This window comes from Denticeps clupeoides, chromosome 1, assembly GCF_900700375.1.
Source record: "Denticeps clupeoides chromosome 1, fDenClu1.1, whole genome shotgun sequence".
NCBI lineage: Eukaryota > Metazoa > Chordata > Actinopteri > Clupeiformes > Denticipitidae > Denticeps > Denticeps clupeoides.
Genome location: NC_041707.1, coordinates 572,752 through 592,281, shown reverse-complemented (window position 1 = coordinate 592,281; position 19,530 = coordinate 572,752). Strand labels below are relative to the sequence as shown.

The window sequence follows — 19,530 nt, the reverse complement described above, 5'->3', positions numbered from 1 at the left end:
TTGGAACGTCCACCCTGAGACGGATATTAATCCGGGGTACCTGCCTACGCCGCCACCGCGCCGGCTTTATCTCCCGTCTCCACAATCTCATTAACATTTACAGTATTTACCAGACGCCCTTATCCAGAGCCACTACCACCCAGTAGTTACAGGGACAGTCCCCCCCTGGAGACACTCAGGGTTAAGGGTCTTGCTCAGGGACATGATGGTAGTAAGTGGGATTTGAACCTGGGTCTTCTGGTTCGTAGGTGAGTGTGTTACCCGCTAGGTTACTACCACCACGTAGTTACAGGGACAGTCCCCCTGGAGACACTCAGGGTTAAGTGTCCTGCTCGGGGACATGATGGTAGTAAGTGGGGTTTGAACCTGGGTCTTCTGGTTCGTAGGTGAGTGTGTTACCCGCTAGGATACTACCACCACGTAGTTACAGGGACAGTCCCCCTGGAGACACTCAGGGTTAAGTGTCCTGCTCGGGGACACGATGGTAGTAAGTGGGATTTGAACCTGGGTCTTCTGGTTCGTAGGTGAGTGTGTTACCCGCTAGGCTACTACCACCACGTAGTTACAGGGACAGTCCCCCTGGAGACACTCAGGGTTAAGTGTCCTGCTCGGGGACATGATGGTAGTAAGTGGGGTTTGAACCTGGGTCTTCTGGTTCGTAGGTGAGTGTGTTACCCGCTAGGCTACTACCACCACGTAGTTACAGGGACAGTCCCCCTGGAGACACTCAGGGTTAAGTGTCCTGCTCGGGGACATGATGGTAGTAAGTGGGGTTTGAACCTGGGTCTTCTGGTCCACAGGCGAGTGTGTTACCCGCTAGGCTACTACCACCACCACCCTATTGTCTCAGGCAGGACCGAGGTCGAGAGAATATTTTTATTCCCGCGTCCCTGAGCAGGACACTGAACCCCAAGTGTCTCCAGGGGGACGGTCCCCATCGTAGTTTAGGGCGGGGGAAGAAAGGAGGGAGGAAGCTGGAGTTTTGTCGCGGCCCGCTCAGGCGCGTAATGCCGAGCGATGCTCCGGGCCCGAAGGTCGGGGATCCCCGGCACGGCTCAGGGGTGTACGACCCCAGAAACGATGTTGTCCCTGCTCGCTGTCCCTGCGCCCTGACCGCCTGCTTTGTTGTTGCAGCGATTGACCTCATTAATAACCTGCTGCAAGTGAAGATGAGGAAGCGCTACAGCGTGGACAAGTCGCTCAGCCACCCCTGGCTGCAGGTGAGGTCGGCGCCCACCGCGCTTTACAGCTCCGCCTTCTCCTCGGGGACGCGTGACACGTCTGTGGTTGCAGGACTACCAGATGTGGCTGGACCTGCGGGGCCTGGAGTGCAAGATGCGCGAGCGCTACATCACGCACGAGAGCGACGACCTGCGCTGGGAGCTGTACGCCGAGCGGGCCGGCCTGCAGTACCCCGCCCACCTGCTCGACCCCCACGCCAGCGTCGCCGAGGAGGAGGAGGAGCTGCAGCTGGCCGCGCTCAGCGACGGGGTCAGCGTGCTGTGACCCCGCCGCTCTGGCTCCTCCTCCTCTCCTCGCGCCCGGCAAAATAACCGGACAGAAGAAGGTTGAAGGTGCGTGGCTGGAAGCCCTTGCTGCTTTCTGTGGTTCTAGCTTGTCTGTGTGTGTGTGTGTGTGTGTGTGTGTGTGTGTGTGTGTGTGTGTGTGTGTGTGCAATAATGCAACCGACCAGAAAAGCACCAAACTGCGCAGTGACATTTTCTTTGTCTCGCTTGGAATAAAATATAAATCTGTTTAAAAGCAGCCACGCTTCTCTTGTGGTTTTTATCTGGTATGAAATAAAAATGTGAAAAGCGTGTTGGTTTGTCGGCTTGTCTGATTTGGACGCGATCCAGACGCGGTTCTTTTTACCATCATTATTAGTATTAGTATTTTTAGTATTATTAGAATTATTAGCATTATTATTTACCTTCAGTCGCCCTCATCCAGCGGACAATCCAAACGGCCCCGTCCGGAAAAATGAATATTAGAAACGATCCTGACGGCAGGTGGCGCTGTAGGTCCGAATCACGTCGCCTGCGCAACATTCGTTTAATTCTAATTCATATGATCATTATGTAAAATTCAGAAGAGACAAAAAAAATTATTCATGTCGTCCACATGCACATTATCGATTATAAAGAATCTTTTTTGGCGGGTAAATAAGTGGGGTGAAACAAAAGAGCGGCGTCACCCCACAAAATATTCAGAAATACGGGAGCGCCGGGTTTCTTTTTTAAATTATTCATTAATGTAGATATAGATTTATGGATAAAAAAATGACACAAAAACGGATGCTTTAAGCACAGAAACGTCAGCGTCAGTTTGTGCTGCCTACAAAGCGGTAATAACAGCTGGAATAATCAGATATTAATACGGTTACATTTAAATGTGTGTCGATAATATTTTTTCCTAAACTAAAATAATTAATCGCACAGACATATCCGCAGAAACGCGCGACAGAGTAAATGAATGAATCCGAAGCAGAAATGGAGTTTATTCGCGGCAGAATTATGGTTATTAATTTCGGCGCCGCGTCGGAGGTTCGAACGGGAGCAACAAAAAAAATCCCAGTTCACATCGTTTCGAATTTCTGTCCGAGCACAGCAGCAGGAAGAAGATTCATATCAGCAGCTCTGAAACAGAAAAGGGAATGAATTCATTCCGAGGGTAATTAACAAATTCATTTATACGCGCAAAAGAAATAAACATTCTAGCTTAATTAAAAAATAATAATAATTAATTGTAGACGTTTTATTTTATTCCGATGAAACAAGTTTAATGAAATCATGTTAATATTAATATGAACAAATAATATTAATGAAATCTTGCAATTGGGCAGCAGTCAAATTAATTACTTGATTTCCTTTATTCTTACATTAATGTATAATCTGCAAAATATTATATTATATGTTATATATGCATTATATTCATCCGATGTAGAATAAAATGCTTTAAATAAATTTAAATACATTTCCTATAAAGTAGAAAAGTAAAAGTGATTTCGAATAGAAGAAGAAGGGAACCAGCAAGCGGTTCGGGGTGGAGCTGTTGGATCGGGGTTCGCTAGGGGTCGCTACAGAGCCTAATCAGCTCGAACAGAAAAGAGATGAAATGCAATAAAAAGAGAGAAGGAATGAAAGGCGTCAATATTATTATAACCTTTTCCAGAATAATGTGTGGTGCATCATGCCGTACCATCACGTCAGAGCCGGGACACCGGGACACAGGGACTCCGGGTCCGGGCTCGTGACCTCGTTACTAATCGGAATAATTGTGGGATTTACAGACAGGGGCTAAAAAAACCATTCATAATTGTCTGCAGTATATAACTAATTATGGAATATTTCTTTAGTTGGATTTGGTGCTGGGATTTTCTGCGTTTCTCGTTTTCACAACAGGAATATAAATATAAGAAGAAAGTCTGAGAATCGCGGCTGCGTCCCGTTTTAATGGGTAAATATTATCGGTGATGCTGCGCGCCGGCCGTCACCTTGGCAACCGCCATCATAAAGAGGAGAGAGAAGCGGCGACAAGTGACGGACACCAGAGGCCCGACTCGTGAAATACCTGCTCCGCGGTTCCGCCGTGACGAGCTGGAATATCAGAGGCCGAATTCAGCTGCCAACGCGGCGAGCGGAGACGCGGAAACTTGACCTCCCCATTCCATTCACTTAACTCCCCAACTTTTACATGCAAATTTAAACGGCGCCCCGACAAAAGGCGGCGGCGACAGAGAGAGAGGGAGAGAGAGGGAGAGAGAGAGAGAGAGAGAGAGATGGGCTCATCTTCCACGGCGGACACGATAACGTGATAACGGAGCGACAGCAGAAATTCAAGCGCGTCTTCTGGGGCTTTTAATTATTCCCCCCACCCCCCTAACTGGCCTGACGTTATTACCCAATCATGTCAATACGTGCTCAATTTACGTAATTACTGCGTAAAAATACATGTATTACTTATTTCCACAAATCCTAAATACATAGAGTGTAAGATGACAGATTCCAGATCAGTTTATTATCAGTAGGACAGTATAGAATGTATATACCGTGTATTAAAATAATGTTCCACACATAAAATAAAAATATATACGTGCACACACTAAACTAAACTATACTAAGTAAAACTAGAGCTGAAATACTGTAGAGTATTTAAGAGGTGCAGAAGAAGGACTGGGGGTGCAGGGACTGTGGTGGGTTTGCGGCGTTCATACCGGTGGCGCCTTGTAGGCCCTCGGCCAATTAAACAAAACAAGCGGGAAACGGTTCAGACTCTCCAGAACCTTCTCCGCCGCTTATTAAATGATTGCAGTTGTTCGTTGGAGCACCACAATATTTCGCCGCCCTTTGCACGCGGCGCCCGAGCTCGCGAGGCCCAATCACACGTAATCAATGGAGCGCTTGAGAGGAACCGGTCAGTGATTAGGAGGCCAGGAGGTGGCGTGGCGGGCGTGGCGGGGCAGGGGAGTAATCACTCCATCCACACTCCAGCGCTAATTAACGCCTGATGAACTTTTCCTCTGGATCCTGCACGCCGTTTCTTAAATCCCGCCTCCATACCGGGCCGAGGAACCCGGAACGTGTTCATCCCCCTTTTAACACCTGCGTGAACATACCGGCTGAAATGGATCCTGCGACGGCGGAACTCTGCACATTCCTCCGCTCCCACGGGCCCGTAATACCCGGCCTGCTGCCAGAACCCGCCTTCTGCTGTCTGTTCTAGACCGTTTACACGCGTTCTGCACGTTCGAGTAGACCTTTTATATCCGTTCTACACCTTCAACTTCACCGTTTACACGCGTTCTGCACCTTCAACTAGACCGTTTACAAGCGTTCTGCATGTTCGAGTAGACCTTTTATATCCGTTCTACACCTTCAACTTCACCGTTTACAAGCGTTCTGCACGTTCGAGTAGACCTTTTATATGCGTTCTACACCTTCAACTAGACCGTTTACACGCGTTCTACACGTTCGAGTAGACCTTTTATAGACGTTCTACACCTTCAACTAGACCGTTTACAAGCGTTCTGCACGTTCGAGTAGACCTTTTATATCCGTTCTACACCTTCAACTACACTGTTTACACGCGTTCTACACCTTCAACTACACCGTTTACACGCGTTCTGCACCTTCAACTACACCGTTTACACGCGTTCTGCACCTTCAACTAGACCGTTTACAAGCGTTCTGCACGTTCGAGTAGACCTTTTATATCCGTTCTACACCTTCAACTAGACCGTTTACAAGCGTTCTGCACCTTCAACTAGACCGTTTACAAGCGTTCTGCACGTTCGAGTAGACCTTTTATAGACGTTCTACTCCTTCAACTACACTGTTTACACGCGTTCTACACCTTCAACTACACCGTTTACACGCGTTCTGCACGTTCGAGTAGACCTTTTATAGACGTTCTACACCTTCAACTAGACCATTTACACGCATTCTGCATGTTCGAGTAGTCCTTTTATAGACGTTCTACACCTTCAACTACACCGTTTACACGCGTTCTGCACCTTCAACTAGACCGTTTACAAGCATTCTGCACGTTCGAGTAGACCTTTTATAGACGTTCTACTCCTTCAACTACACTGTTTACACGCGTTCTACACCTTCAACTACACCGTTTACACGCGTTCTGCACGTTCGAGTAGACCTTTTATAGACGTTCTACACCTTCAACTAGACCATTTACACGCATTCTGCATGTTCGAGTAGTCCTTTTATAGACGTTCTACACCTTCAACTAGACCGTTTACACGCGTTCTGCACGTTCGAGTAGACCTTTTATATCCGTTCTACACCTTCAACTACACCGTTTACACGCGTTCTGCACGTTCGAGTAGACCTTTTATATCCGTTCTACACCTTCAACTACACCGTTTACACGCGTTCTACACCTTCAACTAGACCGTTTACACGCGTTCTGCACGTTCGAGTAGACCTTTTATATCCGTTCTACACCTTCAACTACACCGTTTACACGCGTTCTGCACGTTCGAGTAGACCTTTTATATCCGTTCTACACCTTCAACTAGACCGTTTACAAGCGTTCTGCACGTTCGAGTAGACCTTTTATAGACGTTCTACACCTTCAACTAGACCGTTTACAAGCGTTCTGCACCTTCAACTAGACCGTTTACAAGCGTTCTGCACGTTCGAGTAGACCTTTTATATCCGTTCTACACCTTCAACTTCACCGTTTACAAGCGTTCTGCACGTTCGAGTAGACCTTTTATAGACGTTCTACACCTTCAACTACACCGTTTACACGCGTTCTGCACGTTCGAGTAGACCTTTTATAGACGTTCTACACCTTCAACTAGACCGTTTACAAGCATTCTGCACGTTCGAGTAGACCTTTTATAGACGTTCTACACCTTCAACTACACCGTTTACACGCGTTCTGCATGTTCGAGTAGACCTTTTATAGACGTTCTACACCTTCAACTAGACCGTTTACAAGCGTTCTGCATGTTCGAGTAGACCTTTTATATCCGTTCTACACCTTCAACTACACCGTTTACACGCGTTCTGCACCTTCAACTAGACCGTTTACAAGCGTTCTGCACGTTCAAGTAGACCTTTTATAGACGTTCTACACCTTCAACTAGACCGTTTACAAGCGTTCTGCACGTTCGAGTAGACCTTTTATATCCGTTCTACACCTTCAACTACACCGTTTACACGCATTCTGCACCTTCAACTAGACCGTTTACAAGCGTTCTGCACGTTCAAGTAGACCTTTTATAGACGTTCTACACCTTCAACTAGACCGTTTACAAGCGTTCTGCATGTTCGAGTAGACCTTTTATATCCGTTCTACACCTTCAACTACACCGTTTACACGCATTCTGCACCTTCAACTAGACCATTTACACGCGTTCTGCACGTTCGAGTAAACCTTTTATATACTTTCTACACCTTCAACTACACCGTTTACACGCGTTCTACACCTTCAACTACACCGTTTACACGCGTTCTACACCTTCAACTAGACCATTTACACGCATTCTGCATGTTCGAGTAGTTCTTTTATAGACGTTCTACACCTTCAACTAGACCGTTTACACGCGTTCTACACCTTCAACTAGACCATTTACACGCGTTCTGCACGTTCGAGTAGACCTTTTATATGCGTTCTACACCTTTAACTAGACCATTTACACGCGTTCTGCACATTCGAGTAGACCTTTTATATCCGTTCTACACCTTCAACTAGACCGTTTACAAGCGTTCTGCACGTTCGAGTAGACCTTTATATCCGTTCTACACCTTCAACTTCACCGTTTACAAGCGTTCTGCACATTCGAGTAGACCTTTTATAGACGTTCTACACCTTCAACTTCACCGTTTACAAGCGTTCTGCACATTCGAGTAGACCTTTTATAGACGTTCTACACCTTCAACTTCACCGTTTACAAGCGTTCTGCACATTCGAGTAGACCTTTTATAGACGTTCTACACCTTCAACTAGACCGTTTACACGCGTTCTACACCTTCAACTAGACCATTTACACGCGTTCTGCACGTTCGAGTAGACCTTTTATAGACGTTCTACACCTTCAACTAAACCATTTATACACATTCTACACCTTCAACTAAACTGATTACGCACGTTCTTCATCTTCAACGGCATTTTAATTACGATGTCTCTTCTAGATAATTTATATGCATTCTGCACCTTCAAATAGACCGTTTATACACGTTCTGCACCTTTAACTTGACGTTTATATGCGTTCTACACCTTCAACTAGACCGTTTCTACACGTTCTACACCTTCAGCGGCATTTTAATTTTGCCGTCTATTCTAGACCATTTATACACGTGCTACACCTTCAACTAGACCGTTTATACATGTTCTACACCTTCAACTAGACCGTTTATATACCTTCAACAGCTTCAACTGGACCGTTTATACATGTTCTACACCTTCAACTAGACCGTTTATACGGGTTCTACACCTTCGACGCCGTTTTAATTCCGGCGTCTATTGTAGACCATTTATACATGTTCTACACCTTCAACTAGACCGTTTATATGCGTTCTACACCTTCGACGCCGTTTTAATTCCGCCGTCTCTTTTAGACCGTTTATACGCATTCTACACTTTCACTTAGACCATTTATACATGTTCTACACCTTCAACTAGACCGTTTATATACCTTCAACAACTTCAACTGGACCGTTTATACATGTTCTACACCTTCAACTAGACCGTTTATACGGGTTCTACACCTTCGATGCCGTTTTAATTCCGGCGTCTATTGTAGACCATTTATACATGTTCTACACCTTCAACTAGACCGTTTATATACCTTCAACAACTTCAACTGGACCGTTTATATACCTTCTACAACTTCAACTGGACCGTTTATACATGTTCTACACCTTCAACTAGACCGTTTATATGGGTTCTACACCTTCAACTAGACCGTTTATATACCTTCAACAATTTCAACTGGACCGTTTATACATGTTCTACACCTTCAACTAAACCGTTTATACGGGTTCTACACCTTCGACGCCGTTTTAATTCCGGCGTCTATTGTAGACCATTTATACATGTTCTACACCTTCAACTAGACCGTTTATATGCGTTCTACACCTTCGACGCCGTTTTAATTCCGCCGTCTCTTTTAGACCGTTTATACGCATTCTACACTTTCACTTAGACCATTTATACATGTTCTACACCTTCAACTACACCGTTTATATACCTTCAACAACTTCAACTGGACCGTTTATACATGTTCTACACCTTCAACTAGACCGTTTATACGGGTTCTACACCTTCGACGCCGTTTTAATTCTGGCGTCTATTGTAGACCATTTATACATGTTCTACACCTTCAACTAGACCATTTATATACCTTCAACAACTTCAACTGGACCGTTTATATACCTTCTACAACTTCAACTGGACCGTTTATACATGTTCTACACCTTCAACTAGACCGTTTATACGGGTTCTACACCTTCGACGCCGTTTTAATTCTGGCGTCTATTGTAGACCATTTATACATGTTTTACACCTTCAACTAGACCATTTATATACCTTCAACAACTTCAACTGGACCGTTTATATACCTTCTACAACTTCAACTGGACCGTTTATACATGTTCTACACCTTCAAGTAGACCGTTTATATGGGTTCTACACCTTCGACGCCGTTTTAATTCCGGTGTCTATTGTAGACCATTTATACATGTTCTACACCTTCAACTAGACCGTTTATATGCGTTCTACACCTTCGACGCCGTTTTAATTCCGCCGTCTCTTTTAGACCGTTTATACGCATTCTACACTTTCACTTAGACCATTTATACATGTCAGGTGAGCGAGTCAGGTGACTGCGAGGAAGAGCGAGGATTGGTTAGGACAGGAGATAAACAGGAAGTCCTGGCGCCTGCTCCTCGCTCAGACATCGTGTTTAATTCATGGTCCATGAGCTCTCACCTGTTTCCAGTATCCAGTCCTCTCCATCTCCGGTACCGTGAGTTTCTCCATCTCTTCAGCTCGCGAGCTACTTATATCGGCCGGTTTATCGTAACGCCGTTTCCCCGGTGGGATTCCGCTTTTAGCGCTCGGGCGTTACAACAACAATCGCGTGTGTCTTCCAACCTCCCGCGGTTCTCTCCGCGTTTGGGTCAATCCCGCACGCTACAAGGGCGTACCTCTCTCACGATTGTCTGTGTGGTTACACGCCTGACAGGATGTCTGAGCCCGTAGTCGACCCAGCGGAGTTTGAGCGCGTGAAGGCGGAAGTCACATATTTACGTGGTATTATTGATGCACAAGCCACCACCATTAATACTCTCAAGGACTCCATTTTGCAACTCTCCACCTCCATGACAGTGTTACAGCGGCAGCTCTCCGGCGCCACCGCCGGTCCTCGTATCGCTCTGCCAGATAAATGGAACGGGGTGGACGGCCGCCCGGACGGGTTATTAGCCACCTTGGATATGATTTTCGAGTGCTACTCCTCCCATTATGAGACGTCTCGCGCCAAGGTGGCTCTCTTAACATCTCTCCTGTCCGGGCGTGCACAGGAGTGGGCGGCGGCCCTATACAACGCCAAATCACCCATCTGCAACGATTATTTTCTCTTCTCCGAGGAGCTCCGGAAGACTTTCGTCCCAGCCAGCGGCGAGAAGGCTCCGGATTCCCAGCTTCTCCATCTGCGTCAGGGGTCTTTCTCCGTCTGCCACTACGCTTCAGAGTTCCGAACCCTCTCAGCCAAACTCTCTTGGGGAGACGACGCTCTTCGCGCTCTCTTCATAGAGGGCCTGGCTGATCACATACGAGACGAGATGACTGGCAAGGAAGCTCCTCAAACCCTCGATGCGGCGGTGGATCTGGCTCTCCGTATAGATCAGCGGATTCTGACACAGCCTCCACCTGCTCAACGTTGGTCCCGACCACCTTCCACTCATATGCCGTCTCCGCCTCGTTTTTCATTTCCCGGCGCGGCCGCTAGCCCAGCGGCCGAGGAACCCATGCAGCTTGGACGACTGCCGCAGGGGGAGCGAGACCGCCGCTGGAGAGAGGGCCTCTGCGCATACTGCGGCTCTTCGGAACATCGCCGTCCCCAGTGCCCTCTCCGTCCGGGAAACGGCACAGCCAGGTAGGTGTCGGGGGAGCCCTGCCTGGCACGTCCACTCATATCGTTAGTTCTCGTTTCTCGCTCAGGGTAACTTTCCAGCTGGGACACAAGCGGGTCGAGTTGGAGGCTCTCCTGGACTCAGGAGCAGCCGACAACTTTATCGACCAAGGGTTAGCCTCCCAGCTGGGAATATCCCTGGAGGCAGTCACCCGTTTTATTCCCGTCACCTCTGTCGATGGACACCCTCTCCAACCTTATCCAGTCCAGTCTCAGACCCAGCCAGTTCTGATGTCCATCGGCCTCCACTCTGAACACATCCACTTCCTGGTCATCTCAGCACCTTCATCACCTCTCATCCTGGGTTATCCATGGCTCCAGCTCCACGATCCACACGTCCTCTGGTCTGAAAACCGCATCCTGGACTGGGGTCCTGCCTGCCGCCAGCACTGTCTGCTTCCCAGGACAAGCACGTGCTCCAGAGAATCCCCAGCCCCCCCGCCCGCCGACATCGAATCCATCCCTGCTTCTTATCGTGACCTCGCTGAGGTCTTCAGCAAACAGCGAGCCTCCACCCTGCCTCCGCACCGCCCTTATGACGTCGCCATCGACCTCTTACCTGGGGCAGTGCTGCCTCGTGGTCGGCTGTTCTCTCTGTCCCCCGCAGAGAACAGGGCGATGGAGGATTACATCGCGGAGGCCCTCCAACAGGGCTTCATCCGGCCCTCCACCTCCCCAGCGGCCGCAGGTTTTTTTTTCGTTAAGAAGAAAGAGGGGGGTCTCCGCCCCTGCATTGACTACCGGGGGCTGAACAAGGCCACCGTCAAGAACCGGCACCCGCTTCCTCTCCTCTCCACGGCATTGGATTCCCTCTCCCGGGCCTCCATCTTCACCAAGCTGGATCTGCGCAGCGCCTACAACCTCGTGCGCGTCCGGGAGGGGGATGAGTGGAAGACCGCCTTCATTACTCCAACAGGACACTGGGAGTACCTAGTGATGCCGTTCGGGTTGTGCAATGCGCCCGCCGTGTTCCAGCATTTCATCAACGATGTCCTCCGGGACATGCTGGGTCGGTGGGTGTTTGCGTACCTGGACGACATTCTAGTGTACTCCCAGAACGAACAGGATCATGTCCTTCATGTGAGAGCCGTCTTGAAACGTCTGCTTGCCCACCAGCTGTACTGTAAACTGGAAAAGTGCGCCTTCCACCAGCGCTCCACCGCGTTTCTGGGGTATACCATCTCTACCCAGGGCGTGGCCATGGATCCCCAGAAGGTCAAAGCTGTGACCAAGTGGCCCCAACCCACTAGTCTTAAGCAGCTGCAAAGCTTCCTGGGGTTCGCCAATTTCTATCGGCGTTTTATCCGGGGTTTCAGTTCAGTTGTAGCACCGCTGACGACTCTCACTAAACCAGCTCATCAACCCCGGCCGTTTCTTCTACCTCCAGAGGCACTTCGGGCCTTCCATCACCTCATCAGTCTCTTCACCTCTGCTCCTATTCTTCGCCACCCGGACCCGGCTGAGCAGTTCGTTGTCGAGGTGGACGCGTCCGATGTGGGCGCGGGCGCTGTTCTCTCACAACGTGGTCCAGACAGGAAGCTCCATCCGTGTTGCTTCTTCTCCCGTAAGTTCTCTCCCACTCAGCAGCGTTACGGGGTTGGGGACCGTGAGCTGCTGGCCATCAAGTGGGCTCTGGAGGAGTGGCGGCACTGGCTCCAGGGCGCTGTTGAGCCATTCCTGATCTGGACCGACCACCAGAACCTGATCCACATCCGCTCAGCCAAACAGCTCAACCCCCGGCAGGCTCGTTGGGCATTGTTTTTTGAATCTTTCGATTTCCAGCTGGCCTACCGTCCCGGATCCAAGAACACTAAGGCAGATGCCCTCTCTCGGCAATTTTCTTCGTCTGTCCCGGATCCGGATCCGGACCCCATCATACCTGCCGAGCGGATCGTCGCGCCTCTTCGTTGGCCTCTGGAGGACTCCATCCGGCGTGCGCTGCCTGGGGAGCCGGCTCCTCCGGAGACGCCACCTGGTCGTCTTTATGTTTCCTCCTGCTGCCGCCAAGAGGCTCTGCTTTGGGCCCACTCCTCTCCGCTCTCGGGGCATCCTGGTCCGGCCCGTACCCTTCGCCTCCTCCAGCGCGCTTTGTGGTGGCCCTCCATGCGGCGAGACGTCCGAGAATTCACCTCCGCTTGTGAGACCTGTGCTCGGTCGAAGTCTTCTCCCTCTCCTCCGGTCGGTGATCTGCGTCCTCTCCCGGTTCCCCGGCGCCCCTGGTCACATGTGGGATTGGACTTTGTCACCGGTCTCCCTCCCGTGGACGGGAAGGACACCATCCTCACCATCGTGGACCGGTTCTCCAAGGCAGTGCACCTGGTGGCTTTGTCCGGACTCCCCTCCGCCAAAACCACTGCGGAGTTGCTTCTGGAGCACGTGGTCCGGCTGCATGGGTTTCCGACAGATGTCGTCTCAGACAGGGGGCCCCAATTCGTCGCCGGATTCTGGAAAGCCTTCTGCCGTCTGATCGGTGCCACCCGCAGTCTCTCTTCTGGATACCATCCCCAGTCCAATGGTCAGGCTGAGCGGGCCAATCAGCAACTCGGCCGCTTCCTGCGCTGCTTTGTGTCCTCGCAGCCCCGTCTCTGGCCTCGGTTCCTGCTCTGGGCCGAGCTCTCCCACAACCTGCACTCTTCCTCTGCTACGGGCTTGTCTCCCTTTGAGGTCTGTTTCGGCTATTCACCGCCCCTCTTTGCTCACCAGGAAGCAGAGGTCGATGTTCCGGCGGCACAGGACCTGGTTCGGCGGTGCCGCTCAGCCTGGATCAAGGCCCGGACTGCCATCACTCGAGCCAACTCTGACTACATCCGTCAGCACCGACGTCGGCACCGTCCGGGACGTTCCTTCCAGCCCGGCGATCACGTTTGGCTCTCCACTCGTCACCTTCGTCTGCACACCGATTCCAAGAAGCTGACTCCTCGATTCGTCGGTCCCTACCCCGTGACCGCTCAAATCAACCCGGTCGCCTATCGGCTGCGCCTCCCCTCATCTCTCAAGGTCCACCCCGTGTTCCACATCTCCCAGCTCAAGCCATATGTCTCCTCCCCACTCGTTCCCCCCTCAGCCCCTCCGCCTGCTCCTCGGATCATCGATGGTGGTCCCGCCTTCACAGTCCGCCGGATCCTGGACTCTCGTCCTCGTGGCCGGGGCTTCCAGTATCTTGTGGACTGGGAGGGCTACGGCCCCGAGGAACGGTCCTGGGTTCCCTCCCGGTTCATCTTGGACCCGGACCTCATCTCGGCCTTCCATCGCCGCCAGCCTTCTCGTCCGGGACCGTCAGGAGCCGGTCGTCGAGGGGGGGGTCCTGTCAGGTGAGCGAGTCAGGTGACTGCGAGGAAGAGCGAGGATTGGTTAGGACAGGAGATAAACAGGAAGTCCTGGCGCCTGCTCCTCGCTCAGACATCGTGTTTAATTCATGGTCCATGAGCTCTCACCTGTTTCCAGTATCCAGTCCTCTCCATCTCCGGTACCGTGAGTTTCTCCATCTCTTCAGCTCGCGAGCTACTTATATCGGCCGGTTTATCGTAACGCCGTTTCCCCGGTGGGATTCCGCTTTTAGCGCTCGGGCGTTACAACAACAATCGCGTGTGTCTTCCAACCTCCCGCGGTTCTCTCCGCGTTTGGGTCAATCCCGCACGCTACAAGGGCGTACCTCTCTCACGATTGTCTGTGTGGTTACACGCCTGACAATACATGTTCTACACCTTCAACTAGACCGTTTATATACCTTCAACAATTTCAACTGGACCGTTTATACATGTTCTACACCTTCAACTAGACCGTTTATACGGGTTCTACACCTTCGACGCCGTTTTAATTCCGGCGTCTATTGTAGACCATTTATACATGTTCTACACCTTCAACTAGACCGTTTATATGCGTTCTACACCTTCGACGCCGTTTTAATTCCGCCGTCTCTTTTAGACCGTTTATACGCATTCTACACTTTCACTTAGACCATTTATACATGTTCTACACCTTCAACTAGAACCGTTTATATGCGTCTCTTCGACGCCGTTTTAATTCCGCTGTCTCTTTTAGACCGTTTATACGCATTCTACACTTTCACTTAGACCATTTATACATGTTCTACACCTTCAACTAGAACCGTTTATATGCCTTCAACAACTTCAACTGGACCATTTATATACCTTCTACAACTTCAACTGGACCGTTTATACATGTTCTACACCTTCAACTAGACCGTTTATATACCTTCTACAACTTCAACTGGACCGTTTATACATGTTCTACACCTTCAACTAGACCGTTTATATGGGTTCTACACCTTCGACGCCGTTTTAATTCCGGTGTCTATTGTAGACCATTTATACATGTTCTACACCTTCAACTAGAACCGTTTATATGCGTTCTACACCTTCGACGCCGTTTTAATTCCGCCGTCCCTTTTAGACCGTTTATACGCATTCTACACTTTCACTTAGACCATTTATACATGTTCTACACCTTCAACTAGACCGTTTAGACGCGTTCTACAGCTTCAGCACTGTTTTAATTACGCCGTCTCTTCTAGACCATTATTACATGTTTTAATTCATTTATATCACCTTTTAATAGTGAACCTTTTATATACATATTGTATGAACAGTATTAGATTAACACGTGCAGTCCAGATTTACTATAATCCAATATGAAAAAAGACCGGAGGTCAAGGGTCAATAATGGTGCATGTATTTAAGGGTTATAAACAGTCGTGGTAAAACGTCTGTCATGGCGCCCACATGTCTGTCTGGTGGATCGACCTGTTTGTGTTCGGTATTTTTCTGTATTTTTTCAGGTGCGCATCAGCCGTTCGTGTTGGGGGAGGGCGGCGGTCGGCTCCCCAATCTGTCCCTGTTGTTCCTCGACCCTGGGAATCCTCGTCCACATTGTGTGCACGGTGAGAAAGGTAATCCGGACGGATGGTCTCCATGAATCTCGGACACATTGGGGCTCCCCGCCCTCTCATTATCCTCCACCACATCTCCCCCGGGGGGGGGCCAGCGAGCCTCCAGCCAAACCAGAGTTGGGGGGGGGGGGGGGCTCATTACCAATCTGTCAGTGTACTCCCGTCACGGTGGTCTGCCTCACACACTCAGGTGAGCGAGGGGGTCGCCGCGGCAGAATCGTGGCCCCGCCCCTCTGGACGCCATGCTGCGGGTGTGGTTTGGGGGGGACGGCAGCTACGTTTTCTTTCCTCCCCTGAGCTGCAATTTCCAAGCCACTGATATTGGTGGGAAGAATCTGCGACCTGCGATGAAGACACTTCCCACCCCGCCTTAAAACGTGATGGATCCACTCGCTCGGGGTCAAAGGGCGTCATTCAACACATTCACCATTAATTACAATTTAATTCACGTGCTTCAAATTCCTGCTTCAAAATGAAGTCAAAAGTAAAAATCTGTTCCATTTCACGATCAACGATCAAAAATACGTACTGCTTTACGAAGGCCGACGTTTAATAGTTTAAAACTATGAACTACAAACATTTCTCTGATCAGAGTAAAGCAATAAAAGAAGCATGTTGATTCTCCAACTTTTTATGTCAGGATTGGAACTGAATCCGCTGAACTGGCTGTTGTCCTGCAGTTGCCATGGTTACCAGACAGGTAACCGTTTACGAGGTTTCTCTAATACGGCCATCAAGACTCCAGACGTCAGGCTAACAAACCCACATTCAGGCTGATCTGCACGGTTCTTAATGAATTCATAGTTTTATGAATGAACAGAATAATATTTATGGCCGTGTGTTGGGTTTTTTACATGTAAATGAGCAGGATTGGTAATTTTGGGGGCCGCTGGATAAGTTTCCAGGCGGAGCGGCGGGCAGAACGGGGGAAATGATTACAGACTCCGCCCCCTCCCCCAGCCGGGGCTGAGACGTGACTGACAACCACCATTTTGGCCTTTTTTAATCCGCAGGAGGACGCTGGCCTCGCCCGGCCGGGCCGGGCCGGGCTCTCCGGCGCCTGGAGGAACATGCCGGCCACTCGTGTTTGTTTTCAAACATGAAGGATTGTGAAGGTGATACCCGACACTCTCCTAAAATACCGAGGGCCGGGCGGGGGGCTGACCGGGGAGGTGCTGCTAATCTCTTTCTTCTGTCTCAGACTCGAGTTTACCTGCAGACCTCATACCTGTAAGGTCACCGTACAATGAGCCTGGTAGGAACAAACCGGCTATTTTCCCACGATCCCCCACAACACACACATACATAACCCTGGTTCATGCTGGGACTCCAGATGCATCACATGGTTTCTGACACCCCGACCTCTGCCGTTATATTTTCATTTTGTAAAAAAAAACAAGCCTGTTCAGTCATTCAGATTTTTCAGAACAATACAGATTTTTAATGCATAATGTTGCACAATATGATTCATGTGTTTGTGCCCAAATTTTATTTTGTTATAAAAATAATCACCAGGCCAAATCTGGAAATAATAACTGCATGATTTACCAAGAGACCTCTCAATTAATTATGTATTATTGATAATTAACATATAAGAATGCAGAAATAATTCACAATGAAAAATATCTAAGCTGTCCAACCCAAAGCCAATGTGTCCATTTGAAATAATTTCGCAACTAATTAATAGGATTAATATTGAAAATTATTAGGGGCCTTAAAAATCCAGAATTATGGATTATAGATTCTACTAAAATTCACTTTTGTATTATTTAATTAAAATAATCTATGGGGTAATTTTTTTTTTTTTTATCGAATCACTGCGTCACAATATTATTTAAATGCTTTTATTATTCAATGAATACAAATTCAACAAATCATGTTGAAGCCATTGAAGGTGGCTTAATGACATCCCAGAATATTTTTTTATATTCTAATTCGTATATTTGTTGGTTTTGCAGGATGTGATTAATTGGGCATCAGGAGTTAAATGTGGTGGAGTGCTGTCATACTGTCTGTGACAAAGTGGCATTAGGGCCACAACAAGCATTTAAAGGCCCTGATTGACAGATGGCTGTCACATTAGATGAGAATGATAAGTGAGGGCCTCTTCAGGAAAAAACAACTTCCTCTTGACAGTGCCGTGACCTGTGACCCCAACCTGACTGCTGCCCACAGGTGCAGCACAAAGAGCTCACAGAGGGAGAGCACTCACCACAGAGAGGTCACTTCCTCTGCTCTCTCTCTCTCTCACACACACACACACACACACACATGCCTCACAATACCTAACAAAAATACATATTTATAAAAAATAAAACCCATGACAACATTGACAAATATATACAGCTCTAAATAATACACACAATACACACAAATACCTCACAAAACCTAACAAAAATACATATTTATAAAAATACAAACCCATGACAATGACAAATATATACATCTCCAAATATTACACACAATACACAGAAATACCTCACAAAACCTATGAAAAATACATATATTTTTACATATATTTTAAATAAATAAATAAATAGATAGATAGATAGATAGATAGATAGATATATGTGCGTGTGTGCGTGCAATATGTATATTCTGTGCAATTGTATTTACACATACACACACACGCGCACACACACACACACATATATATATATATATGTGTGTGTATGTATGTGTGTGTGTGTGTGTGTGTGTATATATATATATATATATATAAAAATTTTTTACAAAGACAAATCCTAACAATAAATACCGTATACTATTTATAACAAATACAAATTCAAACAACAAGTTTCTACAGCTCCAAATACACACACACCTGTCACTCTTTACCCGTCCTTAAATTGTTGGTTTGTTTGTTGGTTTGCTTGTTTGAGTAAATATGGTCTCTGCTGCTGAGTACTTCCTCTTCCTGAAACGATCATTTCTTGCTTCAGTTTTAGGTCTTGAGGAGGCCGGCAGACACCTGGGGACGAGAAAGCCCGACTCTGAATGGGCTCAGGCCAGCGTCAAACCGTTTAAAGTGAAGACAATTATCCCAGGTTCCAGCCGACACAATGTACATTCCCAACCAGACAGGGGGCGATCACCACAGGGCCACCAGGGCTGAGGGTCTCAAAAAGGAAAAGAATGAGAAGAAATTTTACTCGTCATTCATTTATTTATTTAAGATTTTTTTTGTGCATTAAAAAACATTAAACTCAAGACGCATTCCGCACAATTATATAAAAATGAATGAATGTGCAATATTGGGCACGATAATTATTTTCTTTAATGTGGACACAATCAAAACTTAAAATGCAATTTAAGGTGTCATTGCTTCTTCCTTTGAACACGGAGAATGAAAGGAGAAGGAAAGCAGATGTGAGCTTTTTAAAACATATTTTTTATTTAAATATGATTTTTTATGAGGATGTCTACATTTTGTGGGGCGAGTGTAGACATCTGTGCTGTAACTTTGTCCCTGTCACCATGCACTGAAATTCCACCTGGTGTTGGCACTAAGCTAACAGAGTTGTTAGTAGGTTGGATCAGTATTGTGGATTTTTCTAATACATATCAGAGGCCAGTTGGCGAGGTTATGAGCAAGTTATATGTACGATGTCTGTAAGATTTCCATCTTACTTGTATATTCTCTCACATGCATCCCCCACGCCTGCACTAACCACCTCTACTCCTGCATGATTGCATGCATTAACTCGACGTTAAATATGCATGAAGTCCATGAATTAATTTCAAGTGTAGTACAATAAAATTGGTTTTGTAGGGATTGTAGTCATCATCTCTATAAAAAAGGTCCTAGAACGGATCCCAGAGGAATGCCAGAATCCCAAATGTTGTGAAAGTAAAAGCTAAACTTCTGGATTTTTTTAATTCAATAAATTGCTCAATTAAAAGAAGGAATTCTCGTCATATTTACCTTTGTACAAAGAAATCTTATTCTGATACTGCATGT

At 47.7% G+C, this 19,530-nt stretch overlaps 1 protein-coding gene across 2 annotated transcripts in view; it reads left to right on the top strand.

Annotated features, from left to right (window-relative positions):
- prkd1 (protein kinase D1) overlaps positions 1 to 1,604 on the top strand; it is a 31,140-nt gene extending 29,536 nt beyond the window's left edge. Inside the window, exons 18-19 of one of the 2 annotated variants that reach the window (XM_028982174.1) lie at positions 1,135 to 1,220; positions 1,294 to 1,604. In XM_028982174.1, coding sequence (XP_028838007.1) covers positions 1,135 to 1,220; positions 1,294 to 1,506 — 299 coding nt within the window. In that variant the 3' untranslated portion in view covers positions 1,507 to 1,604. The remainder of the gene's footprint in view (positions 1 to 1,134; positions 1,221 to 1,293) is intronic. The other variant, XM_028982175.1, reaches the window with a different exon arrangement.
- Positions 1,605 to 19,530: the final 17,926 nt, after the last annotated feature.